This window comes from Parasteatoda tepidariorum, chromosome 7 (genome assembly GCF_043381705.1).
Source record: "Parasteatoda tepidariorum isolate YZ-2023 chromosome 7, CAS_Ptep_4.0, whole genome shotgun sequence".
In the NCBI taxonomy this organism is placed as follows: Eukaryota; Metazoa; Arthropoda; class Arachnida; order Araneae; family Theridiidae; genus Parasteatoda; species Parasteatoda tepidariorum.
The window spans coordinates 41,905,443-41,922,515 of record NC_092210.1 but is presented as its reverse complement, the minus strand read 5'-3'; the positions used below and the strand labels follow the sequence as shown (position 1 = coordinate 41,922,515).

The 17,073-nt window shown below is 29.1% G+C and overlaps 1 protein-coding gene across 4 annotated transcripts in view; it reads left to right on the top strand.

Moving 5' to 3' along the window:
• Positions 1 to 17,073, top strand: part of LOC107447205 (roundabout homolog 1) — a 118,169-nt gene that overhangs the window by 63,453 nt on the left and 37,643 nt on the right. For all 4 annotated transcript variants that reach the window (XM_043041426.2, XM_043041429.2, XM_043041427.2 and 1 more), the window contains exon 2: positions 4,693 to 4,986. In XM_043041426.2, coding sequence (XP_042897360.1) covers positions 4,693 to 4,986 — 294 coding nt within the window. The remainder of the gene's footprint in view (positions 1 to 4,692; positions 4,987 to 17,073) is intronic.

Below are 17,073 nucleotides of genomic sequence, written 5' to 3'. Positions count from 1 at the left end.
TCAAGGATTTAGGTCAATTGTACAATCTAGGTTCTAAAAACAAAGACATATTATAGATGAAAGCATGATACATTTTTTGTCTATAATAGGGTGTCGTGAATTTTGCAATAAGGCTAAATGTGTGTTTAATAAGCCGAACAAAAATGTAATTATTTAGACAAAAGATAAGATTTTCTAAAAAGTTGAGAAAGGGATTTTTAAAAACTGATACTGAAAATCTAAATGGTTGTTCGTGATTAGAGATGTTGCTACTATCAAGAAATTGGTTCATTGTTAAACTATAATACCTTGAGCCATAACTGGGCAAATTTGCTGTAACTTTAAGGTGTTAAATTGAACTGTGTTTCCATTAATGTTATCCATAGTATCTTGTAAGAAACAAGATAATGTTCAATTTATTCCCCAAGGGTTCATCAAATTAGACCGATATTGTTCAATGCTCCGACATTTATGACAATGTGAAGTAGGACATTGTGGTGATACAAATCGATGTGGTGATATAAATTAATAATTCGAATGAAAACTATTGAGTTAATCCTTTTTAAAATCCTTCGAATTATCTTTTTTACTCTATATCAGTTGATTCGATTAAAATATATTGATTCATTTTCAAACTGATTCTTAATCTCTTGATTTAAATCTATTGTATTATCGAATCACTGCACTTATTTGAATATTCATTGATTCAGATCAAACGAATCTGAGATTCGACTGTTTTTGACAACTTGTTCGTCCCTAATTCGAGTTTTTATTATATTTGACTTCCTTTCTTTTCTTTTTTTAACTTCTATTTTCCTTATTTTTTGAGTGAATATACAATTTTACTCAGAAACTAATTCTGTTGTGAATATCCTTTTTTGCGAATTACCAAAAAACGTGCCAAAAAATCTACCCAAAGGCTTAATTTTAAGAATATTGATCATTGTTATCATGTTTTTCGGCCTTTCACACAAAATTTCCTCCCTTGCTTTTTGCATTTTCTTCAATTATCCTATTTTTGTTCGGTTAAATGCTGACATCAAAAAGAGGCAATCACATCGTTTTTTTTTTTAACTTATAAATATATTTTACTTTAAAAATTAATATAAATTCAACTGCATATAAACGTGAGAAGAATTGGAAATGCTTATTTATGGCATATCTTCCTCACCTTACGTCTTTTATCTAATTTAGTAAATCACGTTTCGCATAATAATGTGAACAACACACGTTCCGGCCAATTTGTCAACTTGAACACTAATCGGATAAGTTCCCACTTCTCATACTGATCAAATGATTTAAAAAGAAAAAAGATTTTTAAAAAAAAGAAGACATTTTTAAGTCTTTTTTGGGGGGGAAATACAAAGATAAATCGAAATATCTGAAGGTATCCAAGTTATCCTCGTTGAAAGAGTTGGGATGGTTCTTATCAATGCCCATGTCATACATAGAGTCACATCACACGAAAATTTACGACTGGTGTCTTTGCGAACATCCTCCATTAATCAGACTTTTCATATCAGGTACTTGAAAAATGAAGGTGAGGTGTGAAGAAGCAAATAGTATGAAGAAGAAAAAAAGAAGCCATTCGATCATGGCTTAAGTTTGCACCTCTCTTCAGATGCTTAAGATGAAGTGGTTTTTATCAGTGAAGATTTAGTACTTTATCCGAGGAAAAATTCCCAACATCTTGAATACCACTTTGTGAAGCAGAAGACTTTATGAGGAGCGAAACATCAGATATTTATCTTGATGCCCTAAAGAATATTTTTATCGATTCTAAAAGGTAATCCAGTCTGCATTCGCATACATTTTTATTTCAACGCTAGATTTTATTTGTGTAAAAATGCAAGGAAAACTGCTCTAAAATGCTGTTAGAAGTATTGATGCGCATGGAATTATAATATCGCGCTTACCTACTGCACTTTCATGCGGTTATTGTAAATGGCAGTTCAATTTGATTGGAAAAATGGTGAAATTAGTTGAATTAAGTGGCGGAGTTGCCATGCATCCATGTCCGAACATATAGGGATCCTATAATAGATCATTTAAATTAATTTCTTGTTTTACGGCAAAAATAAAATGTAAAATGTAACGAATTTTTTAATCGAATTTCGTAAATGAATTTTACGATTTTTATTAGATTTTTTAAAAAAAAATTTTTTTAGTGAGTTTTCTCAGAAGTAATTGCTGATTCTACTTTTTTTATACCCGAAATATTCAAACACCGGTCACTATATCTTAATACCTTGGCTTCTGTTTTCGAGCAAGTAAAACATGTCGACTGTTGTTATTCCCAATTTGTATATTTTTGAAGCGAATGAAGTTTTTAATCTAGTAATATCTTACCTCTCCAGTTTTTTAGGATTATTTAGTTAACCATAATGCATATTTTGTTTGGTGCCAATAATGAATTTATATGATGTTTGACTCCAAAGGTTATCCCCTTATAATTTTTAGTATCTATGGGATCTAAACGGAATGAGTGTATACTGAATTCTATGAGTAAGCATTAGTAATTTTTAGAATTTCTATTCCGGGTATATGAAAGCTTTTTCATTTCATTCCTTTTCCCTCCGTCCCTGCACTATCACCCCATTTCCTTTTCCAGTTCTCTCAATGATGTCGTTTATGTAAACACAGAAACGTCTTTTCTATTCTATATTTGCTTGATGCTCACATTCATTGACTTAAATATTAATCGTGTGTGGCGGTCGTCCAGGTGAACCCTCTCAAACTTGGCGGAAGATCTAGCAATATAGTTATTTATAAAGTAATGATGAAAAATGTCCTTTGAAACGCTTATTTTCGTAGAATGTTCCCTTCATTTTTCTCGCACTGTTCATTGTTGTTTTTCCACAGTTGGGTTTTGTCAATTTTGAAAAGTGTTAATTTTATATTTCTGACTAAAAGCATCCCAGCTATATTAAAGCACTGTATGATTTTGTTTTTTAATGTTTTACTTCAGTGCCCTAGCTGAAATGACTGTTATCTTGCTTTTTTTCTTTCTTCTTTTAGATGGGAAAAAACGTCAAGTCTTTGAACTCTAAATTTGATGATGTAATGAAAATGAAATAACTTCGATATTAACTGAATATTTTCATTCTTGAGCACTAAAAGTTGCATTAATAAAGCCAATTTATTTTAAGATACGTATAATCGATTTCTGAGTTATTATTATTATTTTACGACTTAATTTAGATAAAGTAACAAATTTGATACAAGCTCGTTGACCAGCCGCTACTTGAGCTTTTTTATTATTTTATTCTTGAAGACAACTTACTTCAAGAATAAAATAACAAAAAGCTTTTTTTTACTGCTTTAAAAGTTCCTGAAACTGGTTTAATATCTATGAAAGTCCCAAACTAAACTACTACCCTAACTACACTACCAGAAAAAATATAGAGCCAGAGATTTTTTGTGATTCAAAATGAAAGTTGCATTTTCTTTAACCTAACATTTTCTTATCCTAAAGTCTAAATTAACTATTTCTGTCTATTTCAATGAATTCTAATTATATTTAAATAATGAAATTATGTATCAAACGTTGACGTACCTAATTATACACGTGAAATAAATAACATGGCTAAGTTCGATTGCTTTCACATGTTTTAGCTGTAAATTAATTTATTTAGAATTGATCCGTAAATCATCTAACTGATAATTGAATTCTGACATATCTGAGGGACTCTTAATTCAATTAGGATTTTTGAAGTTCCGGAATTGTAATTCTTATCCTGAAATCACTGAGGATTTTTGGGTCATGCAAATTTTATGCATATTTTTTCTTTGGCAAAATAACTTTTAATTTTTTTTCTAACAAGGGAAGTCAGCATCGTGAAAATTCATATTAAGACAAAGCTAAGCTTAATTTAACAAACATGGTTGAAAATCTTTGATAGGGTACAAATTAGAGGCTAGATCTGCCCCTAGGATAAAATATGACCCCTTAAAGTTTCAGTTCATTTACTTTTAAACTAACATAAACGTTCCAGCAGAAGCGTATTTTTGGTGTAACGGTTAGACTGCACGCCATCTACCAGAGAGGTCCGGGATTCAAATCCCAACTGGGATGATCGAGCTTTATGTCTAATTTTCTTTTCTAAAAAGGTTGATAACTATTTAATATGTTTAATTCAATTTATAAATTGTTATTTTTAATATAAATTATTTTTTTTAAAAAAAAGAATTAAAAAAAGAGAATAAAAAAGAAAGAAAATTAATAGACACATATCATTTTTTATTTTTAATTAAAATGTGTGGATTATTTAAAAAAATTTTAAGAATCAATTTAAATCTTGAATTACAATTTTTTTTAAAACTTAATTTAGTAATTTTAAAAGAATTGCATATTTTCAATTTAAATATCAATCTACAATTTTTTTTAAAAAATATTCCATATAATTTAATTAAAAAATTAAATATTTATTAATTTTTTGTTCTTAAAAACTTAAAATTTAAAAAAAAAATAAAATTAAAAAATTAAAATTTTTAAATTGAATAAGACATGTTAAATAGTTATCAACCATTTCAGAAACGAAAATTTGAGATAAAATTCAAATGTTCCAGTTGAGATTTAAGCTGTAGACATCTCTTGCAGTCTAATTCCGAACAATACTCTATACTAACTCAAAAGTATCCAATAATATTATTAATGTGTTAATCTTCTTAAATGAACATGCTCATTTAACCACGAATATTTCTTATTTTTAGGTCAGTCTCGTCCACCACGAATAACAGAGCATCCATCTGATGTGTTAGTTCGAAAACATGAACCTGCTACTTTAAACTGCAACGCCGAGGGTAGACCTACCCCAAATATCGAGTGGTACCACGAAGGCTCACGGGTCTATGATAATTCCAATCGCAACATTCTTCCAAGTGGATCTTTGTTTTTTCTTCACGTACTCCATAACAAGCGAGAACAAGATACGGGAACTTACTGGTGTGTAGCAATAAACGATTTAGGTAGAGCTCGAAGTCGAAATGCCACTCTAGAAGTAGCCGGTAAGATTTTATTTCACAAATTAAAATTACAGTACTTTACTACCATAAATGAACTTAACTTCCTGTTCTGCTAGGGGAGAATGATATGGGTGAAACAATGCGACTAGGCATTTTGATATATTTTCTTCTCTTTAAATTGCACAATGATTGTCTAATAATTTGACTTATAAAATTAAGTTTTTAAAATTGTGTTCTAGCATTTCAAAACTAGTATTCAACAATCATTTTGCAATTTTATTTACCGAATCCACTTCCATTTAAATAACTTGAATGTATTAACGTTAATCAAATTGTGTTTAATCTACAACGCATTAAGATATGTCAATACATAATTATATATAATGCAGAATGAGAATTACATAGCAACCTATCATCAGATATCATCGAAGTCTCATCGCACACAGCAAGGAGCGCTTCCCCTTCCTCTGAACTGGCTGTTCGTGTACATTTGAGCCGGTATTTTCATACACCTAAACTAACTAAATTTTATTTGTTTAAATATTGTCAAAAAGTGTTTTTAAATCGATCAAGATATAGCTGTTTCATCCTGGTTTAATTTGGCAACAAAGCTGACAACTTCTTCAAACTGATCGATAAACTACAATAAAGCAGTTATTTTTAAGCCTATTTGAATGTAATTTTCGACAATTATTGGTAAAAAAAACTTGAAGTAACGATAATTTAGATCAATAAAAGAACTGTTTCAAATGCTCACGAACAGCCAGTCTATAAGGAAGAAGTAATTAGGCAAATTATCCTCAATCCTCATGATGTGTTCCACCCGTCCTTCGAGTTTGTAACCACTGTACTGAATTATCCTATATATAGTTTATATCGATATATAAATGTGATTTTACCAGAAAGAAAAAGAAGAAAAAATTCGAAATAAATCTTTTTCTTTTAGTTCTCCTTATTTTAAATGTTATTTTTTTCTCTCCTTATTTTGAATGACCTCGTTCTCTTCAATATTTTTCCACTCTCTCATATTCCCACTCTTTTTATTAAATGGTATTTCACGCTTATGCTAGGTGTCCTAAGATTATTGGAACAAACTTTAAGGAGAGGTAGGTTTACAACACAAGGAATCAGAATTGCATAGCAACCCATGATCTTAAACATCATGGGAAAGTTTTTAGCCAAGTACAAGTAACAAAGAGACACAAGACTGAGATCTTCTGAAATATTTATTGGTCAAAGGTGTCATGTGCTTTGATAAATGATGTGTGAAAATGTCTTAAAAGATGTTCAAACTTTTCACTATTGCTAGAGATGCATGCGTTACACCGTCGGCCATGGATTGGTGATGCACTGCACCTGATGCAAATGCACCAGAATTTTGTTGGATATCCACTGCAGCACAGACGATTCTTGCAACCAGATCCATTTCGGAATCCACTGGTGTTGCTTCCATAGGATTTTTTCAGAGCACCCCCAAAAAAGAAATCCATACTTACTGCTTAAAACAAGAGAGCATGGTGGCCAGGAAGCCGGTCCACCACGTCCAATCCATCTTATGAACAACAACACCTAGCGGCGAACGAAGACATTTCCGACTGTGGGTAGCTATGCAAATCTAGATCTTTGTGATGTTCCCTATCTCCTCTTAAAGTTTGCTCCAATAATCCTGGGTTTATTCATTCCAATAATATATTCATTCCATTATCATATTAGTGTTAGTGCTATTATATTAGTGTTAGTGCGATTTTTATATTTTGCAATATGTTTGTCGCGTGACTTATAGATGTAATCTAGCGGGCTCTTAAGTTTACTTTTACTGCAGCATTATTTTCAGAAAAATAAAAATATGTTTCATAAAAAGAGATATAAATCATAAATAAACATAGTTCATAAATTGTGCCGCATTTTAAAAGCCTATTGTCTTTCGTTTTCCGAGTAAGATGGAAGATAATTAGAGATATAATTTTCTTAGCAATAATTTTTTTTTTACACTCAAAGTAGCCCATAAAATAATGTTACCGGAGCCTTTGGTTTGACATTGATTATCACAGCCAAGGTAACGATGAAAATTTCAAAACATCCAACATTTTAAGCAATTGCATATAAATATTTATAATTCCATTTAGAGGTTACTGAGATCAGCGGATTTTCCAATGTCTATCTTCATTCTTTTTTTGAAATTAACGTTCATTGTGATGAATTAATTTTTAGGGATATAAAAATTTAAATCAAATTTGTATAATTTCACTTTTTTTTTTTGTAAAATTTGTAATTAAAATAAATAATATTTAAAATTTTGAACTTTCTCTTATGTGCTGAAGTTGCTGTACAAATAGATGCAATAATTTACAAATCATTAGGATTGAGAAGGAAAGAAAATTCCTTAGAAATCAAATTTAAACGGATAAAAATTTAATCGAAATTCTTGGGGAAATATTGAAGTGGTTCAAGCTCTGGAAAAAAATAACGGAATGATTCAAGCTACTCAGGAAAAAGAAATTAAGCTTGAAGGTTCCATTTTTTAATTAACCTTTATTGTTTTAAACAACAAAATTTTAGTTATTTCTATTGATTTTGATCATATAATGAATTTTAAACCAGAATTTATTTGCTGCGATTCTTGTGATCTAAAAAATTAAACGGATGAAAATTGAATCGAAATTCTTGGGGTAATAGTGACTGGTTCAAGCTCTGGAAAAAAACAACTGAATGATTTAAGCTACCCAGGGAAAAAAATTTAGCTTGTAATTAACCTTTATTGTTTTAAATAAAATAAATTTTTAGTTATTTCTGTTGATTTTGTTCATATAATGAATTTTAAACCAGAATTTACCAGAAAAAAATTAATAATGAAGCAAAAATGTGGAATCAAATAACGAAAACGAAGAAGTTCACTAAAAGAGAAAGTGAACACGTATGAATATTTATAGGTGTTATTACTAAATATAATAAGTTTGATTTATCATAAAGTTTAAAAAAAAAATTATCGATATTATTTGTTAATTAATATCTCTAAAATTCTTTATAAACTACATTTAAAAGTAGCTTAACATATTACAAAATCATTTATTCAATCAGTTTAAATTCTTTTTTTAATTAGTTGCAACAGACTACAATGTTTCTTCTATTTGGCGTTTTTTGTAATGTTAATTGCATAAAGAAGTTTTGCAAATTTCGAACGCGTGCAAATCATTTAAAAACAGTGAAAAATTAGCATTAGAGAACAAAATTCATTTTTTGAATCCTTGAACAAAATTTAGGATTGAAATTGCTAAATAAATAGTTAGTAAATATTTTTTATTTAGAAAAACTATAAATTCAACTAACGCATTTTTTAAGGAAAAAAAGGAAAGAAAAATATCAATTTTAGTGTGCATAAATGGTTGCTTCATAAAAATAAAAAAATATTGTATGTCTGAATATATTTTTATTCTTTCAATAAGGCATTATTATTTACCTCCTCTATCAGAAATCAAAATATTAATATCTTAAGTTTAAACTGCTCTTCATGAAATCATGATTTAGTTCTAACTTCCATAGAACTCCTGTACCCCCTCTATCGTCCCAAAATCTGTTTTATTACTGCCTTCCCCTCTTTTTCTTTTTTCATTCTTAATAATCCCAGAGCTCTAGTCACGCTCTTAGAAACGTCTCTATTACCAAGAAATTAATGTCTTATCTTGAAGATTCAACCTCCTATTTTTTTTTAACGACTTCCTTGGAAATTTAAACAACTTCATTGAAATAACGCTTAATAAAAGCTAACTTATTTTTGCACTTAATTAATGTAGTATGAAATCTATACTTCGAAGAATTCGCGGCTCACTAAACTTCTTATTATATCAAATAATGTTATAATTAACAATAAAAAAGATTTAAACATATGAATTAGAAAAATGTGTTTTTGCTATTAATGCATATTATTAAACTTCTATAGTGATATAGTGTTTCAATAAGATAAAAGAAAATATCAAAATACATGTACAGGAATTCAGTGTAAGAAATTCTGGATCAAATTACGATAAAAAAGTATCAGAGCCCTGATTGCTGGTATTTATTACCATAATTTTTTACAGTGTAGCTTAATCATTATCATTTATTGTAATATTTTATCGGGCTAGTATTGTGTTGCTTATATGAAACACGTTTTCCTGATTTATTCTTAAAAATTTGTTAAAATAGATGTTACGCTTAAAGTCGTGTTGCCACGATACCCCGAATCACGGTGTACCTCTTTTATTTTTTAATGGTTTCTTCATGTTTATCGAGAACAATAACGGAAACCTTCAAAACAAATTGTTTGTGGTCATTGAATAAACTGTTTGTGATTGTTTAATATTTATTGGTAAGAAAAATTTAAATTTATGATTTTGGAAAATGTATATTGGCCGTAAAAATATTTAATTATTACAGTGATACAGTTTTTTAATATTTTAAAAAATTATCCAAATGCATTTTTAGGGGCTGTAAATAGCTTAATTGAAGCAGTCAGTGTTAAAAAGGGGTTATGTTACAAATCTGCACTTTCGAGAAAAACATAAACTGTGTCGATTGTGGAAAGATTGTTTTAATTGTTTCCAAATTGAATTGTTGGGTTCTCTTCTTTAGGCAGTCTAGAAAATTACTCTGTACATGATAATCGGTGATTGATATTCCAAAACCAAAAAAAAAAAAAACTTATTTTCGTAAAAATGTTACAAACCCCTATTAACATTGACCACTTCAATTATTTATTTATAGCATTTTCTTGTGCTGGGATGGTGTCACATCTTCAAAAAAAAATAATCATAATAATAATTGATATGACAGGGGTAGAAATTAAGAAAGTCGGCCACTGATCCGAAGAACAAGTAACTAAAAGATTTTACTAGTTCGTAAAATTTTTTTACTGGGTCGTTTATATGCTTCGGTTAAATTAAAAAAAATGAATGAAATAATAAAGTGATTTTAAATTAAAGGTTTTAATACAGAGAAAGTTCAGTTTTCATGATTATGATAAAATATGTCATTCTGGGACAAAAATGCTGACTGAAATACAAAACTGATATCTAAGAACTAAAACAGCCTATCATTTCTTTACATCGATTGTGACCCAGAAGACCATGGATAATTACTTCATGGTATTCAGAGACAAATTTTAGTAGTCTTGGTCAAACAAATCACCTCTAATTTCTAGCTGAGTTTGGTATACTCTTGCAAATTTATGATTTAAAATAGTGTGATACAAGCTGGAATGTAAAAAATCCTTCTTTTTTTTATTGTTTGCACAAGTTAGCTGGAAACACAATTATGATATACTTTTTACAATGAGTTTGGTAATTATTGAACGAATTGCGGACAGTTTAGCTATCAAAATTTTTTATAGCTTTTGAATTAATATGATTCGGTTGCTATAGTTTTTATAGCAATATATAAACATAAATATCCAGGAGCAAAGTAAAATAGTAAATATAAATCATAGTTCTCCCTAGGAATAAAAAAAGGGCAAGGTGCTTCCTCATAGAAAAGAGCACTTCGAGTTTTGAAATGGCATTTACTTAACACCGTGAAAATTTATCAAAATGTAAAACATGTAATAACTTATTTTGATCCTCAACAATTTTCAAATTACTCTCCTATACTATTTTATTTATCAAAATGTATATTTCAAAAAGTAATTCTCACTCATTATCAAAATGTGAGGAAAATTTGTAGTCAAAAAATAAAGGCTCGCTAAAAGACAATCTCTGTGCGTATAATTTTTTTCAAAAAATAAGTAAACTAAAAGAAAAACTGATCAAAAAAGTGAAAGTTTTTTCTGTAATTTTTACTGAAAGTTATGAGAAAATAAACATTTAAATGTGCATTCGAAATAAAAGGAATTTATTTAAAAAAATATATTTAAAATCACTTAAAAAATTCATTAATATACCACCCCTGTAAAAAGAGTAACCAGATGAAAATAATCCTAATAAATTAAATATTTGTTATAGTAATCAGAATTAAACTTTTTAACACTTGTAATTTTACCAGTGTGTAATTATTATTTAAACAGTGAATTAATTTTTTTAGATGGAATATTATTGAAAAGGCAGTGCTTTTAAAGGGTGGTGGCTTATATTTACAAAAAGGGGAAAGAGGGCGCATTTATAGGGATAGCGCAGGTAGGTTGAGCCCCCCTTCTAAAAACGCTTAGGGAGAACACTGTTTAAGATCCAGGGATGTAAAGTAAAAGAAAAAATATGCATCTATTCTTTCACGATATGCAAAAGAAGACGTTTAGGACATTATTCTGAAAAGAAGATATATTACTATTATTTGCAATTGAATGAAATTTAACTTCTATTTTATTTTTATTGAATGGAATTATTTATATTTTTGACTTATACTGACACCAAATTTTATTATGGCATTTGCAACACGTAAAACAAATATAATTTCACAAAACATATATTGTTTCAAACTTAATGTTAAAAATAAGTAATTTATAGCATTAACATTTGTTTATTTCGATATACAGAATTCCTTATGTACACACCTTATGAGGTATATAAATTAATTAAGTACGATTTAAGAAGTGATTTCATTGCATAAAAGTAATCCCACTGTTGTTGAATTTCTCAAACTCTTAAATATTTCGTCGTTACCCTCTCTGACGTAAAAGGGATTTGTATTCTATCCACACTATTTATTTTATTCTTTTTTTCATCTCCTAAATGAGTGGAATATCCACCCACACACTTGACCTCCACGCAGTAACTTAGTATTAAATTGCATTTTTCTTTCCGTCATATTCGCTTCATTATCATCCAAATAATGCTGCTCGTGGTGTTTTAATTTCGCTTGACCTCTTCATCTGAGGTCATTTTTGATTTCTGGGCGCCCAAACAGAAATCGTAGAGGAGGAATTTCGTATCCCGTGTGAGTTTTATATAAATATTTTTTTTTATTTACCTGTTCTGAACTTATTGTTCTTTTCCTAAAATGAAAGAGCAACCATTCTTTTGCAGTAACTACTGATGTGGGCGATCTTAAGCGTTTAAAGCAACATATAATTATTTAAATTGCGAAGTATTATTATTATTATTTATTATTTTAAAGGAAAAAGTTGTGACGACTTTATAATCGCAATCGCTAGATTTTAAATTATTTCTGAAATAATATTTTTAATTATTTTTTTTCTCAATGCTTTTTAAATAAATTAAAGAATTGTAAAGAAATATTTATCTATTTTCTTTTGTAAATAAACTTTAATTTCGAACATTTACGAAACTGAAAATTCTAGATAAAAGGAATAGACCGTTTTTAATATTTCTTCTTAATCTAAATGTTTAAATGAGTAAAGACTTATTGACATTTAAAATTATTTTCTTTTATACATTAGCTCGAAATAATTTTTAACTCGTATAAAATTTTAAAACTGTTATTAAAAAGAAACATGTTATTTTTTAAAATGTAATGCATCTTAAATTTTTTAGAAAGTAAAGGTTTATAGATATTCAAATTTATTTTCTTTATGAATTAGCTTCAAACAACTTTGACCTCATATGAATTTAGAGTTTTAAAAATCGTGGAATTTCGACAAAATATTTGGAAATTTCGACATTAAATAAATATAAATAATTTTTTTTTAATATGTCAGTAGATAATTTGGAAGATGTGCTGGTTTTAAAGTGATAAATGTAAATTCCTGTGAAAAATAAAGGCAGATTCATTAAAAATTAAAAAAAGAAATATTTTCAGTTTTTTCTTCTTCTATTAGACTTGTTTATTATCAATTCTTTTCAAATGGTATGGATTCAAAGTTTTTGTTTCTATGCCCTTATTAATTTATGAAAATCAAATTGCACATCCTAGTAAATTTTGAAGCACCTGTCATTTTTACATTTGCATACGTTTACTTTCATAAAAATCATATTAAGCTGTTCGATTTATGGAAATAATTTAATGCATGGTTAGTGAAACTTTTTTTTCTTACCCTTGACAGACACAAAAAGTAGTTTCCATTTCTGATTTCTTTAGGGTAAAATTTATTGAATCAATCATTTAAATCAACGTAGTGATTCGTAGATCAAATCCTTGTTTTTATATCAATGTGATCATTAAATCTAGACTTCTGTTTTGAATCAATTAATTCTTATTGGATTAATGATCGATTCAATTCATCATTCAATTAATTTGAATCACTAAGACAGAGATGATGATTTAGATCAATGGTGTGGATTTAAAAAGCTGATTGGTATTCATTGAAAAAACTGGTGCCTTAGATTAGAGTCACTTTAATAATTCGTTTAAAGCAACCCTACAACATTCTGAGTGTGTTAAAAAATTTAATTTGAAATTCAACGTTCACTTGCGTTGCCAAGGGTAGTAAAAAAACGACAGTTTAAGTGCCTTACACTCGAAGCAAAGCGATAATCTTAAACTAAGTAAATCATCTTGCCGTGAAGAATAACCTGGTGTTTTGGAACTGACAAATTACTTAAATATTTTAGTTTATATACTTTCTTAAAAATCGCCAATTTGGCGACATTTTTCCATCAAGATGAAAATTATCAAGATCTCTGCCTTATTCTCAGTTTTTGCAAATTTTTATAAGCCTAGATAATAAATACATCATTGGAGTAAGTTTTTAAACATCAGAAAATTAGACACAAACTCTTGTCTGTTTCACTAAACTGTGGCTTTTCTCCATATTGGCGTTTACCGGAATTTTCAAAATAAGCATAGACAACCCTGGCGTTAGATAGGTTAAACTTGACCTAATAGTCATGCGTAACTGTTGCAAACACACAGCAGTTATAAAAATAGCATATTATTCGGAAAAAAAGGAAGAAAAAAAGCATCATTTCATATTACGACGGAGTCTTCGAAAGACAGTCACAAAAATGTTGTTGTTGTTGTTGTTGCTTAGCTCGATGGTCTAGAGCCCTAGACAAGTCCAGAAGATCATGTCGTTGCTCTAGAGCCCTAGACAAGTCCAGAAGATCATGTCGCATCAGCAAGCCACGAAAATGTCACTATGAATAACACAAAAATAAAAATACCTTGTTTAAGGATAACATTTTTCTCTGTTCCTAAAATTTCTGTAAAATGTTTTAGCTGCTCTATTGCAGGAAAGAAATTATTTCGTCTTGTAAATATTCAAAGAATCTTTCTATCCATGCAACATTTTATCTATGCAATACTTTATCTCTGCACACAATAAGTAGCGTCGTACGGTGCTGTTTACTATGGGGGCCCTTTTTAACAGTCATAGCAGGATTTCAAATAAAATGCTGTATACTTAACGTTCCTTTTCTTATTTATATTTCTTGGTTCACATCTGTTACAGTTGGGCGTCATCTGTTGTTAAAATTGGCGAAGTCTGAACAGACCCGCTCACTTTGTTTGCATCCAGGGTCCTCGAAAGCCCTATTTCCCTATCTTGGGAGGAAAAAATAAATAAAATAAAAAGCAAGCTTTGAATCGGAATTTTTCTTTGGGGGCTGTTGTGTATCACGTGACAAACATCACGGAGCCCCCTATAACACGTGAAGAGATTCATTGATGGGTGAAACAGAAATTTTCAAGGAAAAGAAATCGTTATACCAGGAGATGTGCTATATCTCTGCGTGCACTAATAAAATAAATTGCATTTTCCAACAGAGTTCGATTCGAAAAATGTTAGAACACAGCAGGGCATAGGCTATTTAAATTCCGAAAGGTACAAAACTGGTTTTAATTTAGTCAACGGAGGTCAGTCGTTTTTCGACGATTCATAAATATTTTTTTCAGTGAATTGGTGTTTACTTGACATTGATGTTGAAAACTTTTTTTTTTTTTTTTTTTAAATTTATTAATGGACCATATACATCTCTGATTTTTACTCAGAAAATAACTAAAGTAAAATTAGATTATTTTTTTTTTCGGAATCATGCTTTTTTAAATATTGTTGCTATTTTAAGACTATCTGTATAGCTGAAAATTAAATACAAAGGATGTAAATTTGCGCATAACCGTGGTTTGTCGTTAAAAAATCACAACCTTCCTCTTTATGAAGATTTTGATGCCGAATCAAAATCGAAGCTATTCTTCACTTATTTTAAAAATTCCCCCTTTATTAAAAAATTCTCACTCTATTTTATTTTTTTAATATTAAATAAAACTGAGTTTATTATTTAAGATATATTTAGAAAGTAGTAAGACAAATAAACGAAACACTTAAGGAAAATTATAAGGTTGCAGATTTGAACACAAATTAATCCACTATGCAAGATGGACAATGGATTAATTTGATAAAATAAATCATGATCAATGATAAAGTATGATCATGATCAATTTTATGATCAAAGATAAAATAAATCACTAAGATACACATAACAATATTTATTCTTGGTCATTTGATTCGCCATCTAGCATCGTTTTATTTTTTCTGAATTAATTAATTCCTTATTTATGCATTCATTATTTTGCTTTTTTTGCTAAACAAATTATAGTTCACTTATTACGAATTATAATAATTAAACGAAGTGGTATTTATGGTTAGTTAATCGTTGGTAGCTAAAGTAGTTAGTGAAAAAATTTAATTTATTTCTATTCATGAATTATTAACTAACTTAATAATTTTTAGATTATTACTAGCATTGCTAGTTTTAAGTTCGCAATACTATCAGCCTTACCTGGTTAATTTTTTTAGACTAACCAATTTTCAATGAATTCCGAAGTACTTTCAATTATATGGATAAAGAACTTAAATTGACATTGAGTTTTGCATTATTATTATTATGCGTCAATTGTTTTTAAAATTTATTTATCTTTTTATATAGGTATATATATGATCTCATTACCAAAAATCCTCACCCTATTTATAAATTTCGCTTGAAGCGGTATTATTCTCAAAGCGGCTGTCCCATAAATTCTTTTCATTAAATACCAAGAAAGCACTTTTGTAGGCGTCACCAGCAGATGATGTCCTCGTTTGTAACAAACAACAACCCTCAATAGCGTCAGCTGTGGGCCGGCTTCAGCTTCCTATCATAGGGGAGATAGTCTAAATGAACCTATTTCAACCCCCCTTCCCTTGATGGTGATTAAAGGCTGCATGAGAGCGTTTCACACGCGTTATATAAAGATAACTATCCGGGAAGCTGTTAATTTTGAGCACGTACAAGTAGTCAATCGTTGGCCATTAACCTCCCGGACTCTTAATTTGATTCCATTTCAATAAACATGGGGAAAGAATCGGGGGGATAATTAGAATGATAAGAGTTATCTAAAAATGGGGGACTCCCGGAATTGTTTAATTGTATCGTTTGTCTTTGACACATTGTGTAAAGATTGATGAAAAGATTTGTGATAAAAAAAAATTTATGACTGAGAGAGTGATAAATTTAATGTTTTATCCTCTAAATTATAATGCGTTTACAACCTTTTTAATGATTGTATCACCTTTTGTTTCATGCATTGTAAATTGATAAAACTTTATTCGATTTCTGCCAAACTGACTTGTCTGTGTGACTCAATTCTTTGCTATAAGCAAACTTTTTTTGCTAAACGAATTATAGTTCACTTATTACGAATTATAATAATTAAAATTGCGTGGTAAATATAAATATAACCATTGTGCATCTTTATTTAGTTTTGTATTTATTTAATTTTGGACTCTTTGAAACTCAAAATGACATTTAGCAGAACGTAAATATGACTGCCGATTCCCTTGTTAATCACATGAGTTCTTCACCACCTCTCCATAGCGCTTGGAAATAAATTTTGCCTTAATTTGCCTCTGTATTTTTTATTTTTGTTTTTTCACTCTCGGTTACCGTACTTTTTTTTAGTTTTGTTGTTCATTCTTATTTGCAATTTTTTGTTGGCAACTTAATGTTTTCTGTTTCAAATTAATTTTGTTTCCTTTAATCCCGTCTGGTGAGTAATAGGAATGGGCGTCTATTCTTAAACACTCGAAACATTTTGACTTCAATTACTATCTTTAATATTTTGGAGCAAATTAAGTTTTAAATCATAATCATCAAATATTTCTTCAGTTTATTGGAATTATTCATTTAATTACTGTATTATAAATGAGATTTCAGCTATTGTATGTAATTGTTAGTGAATCGAATCATATTTGTATATCCCCTTCCCCTTAATACTTAAGTAGGAATACAT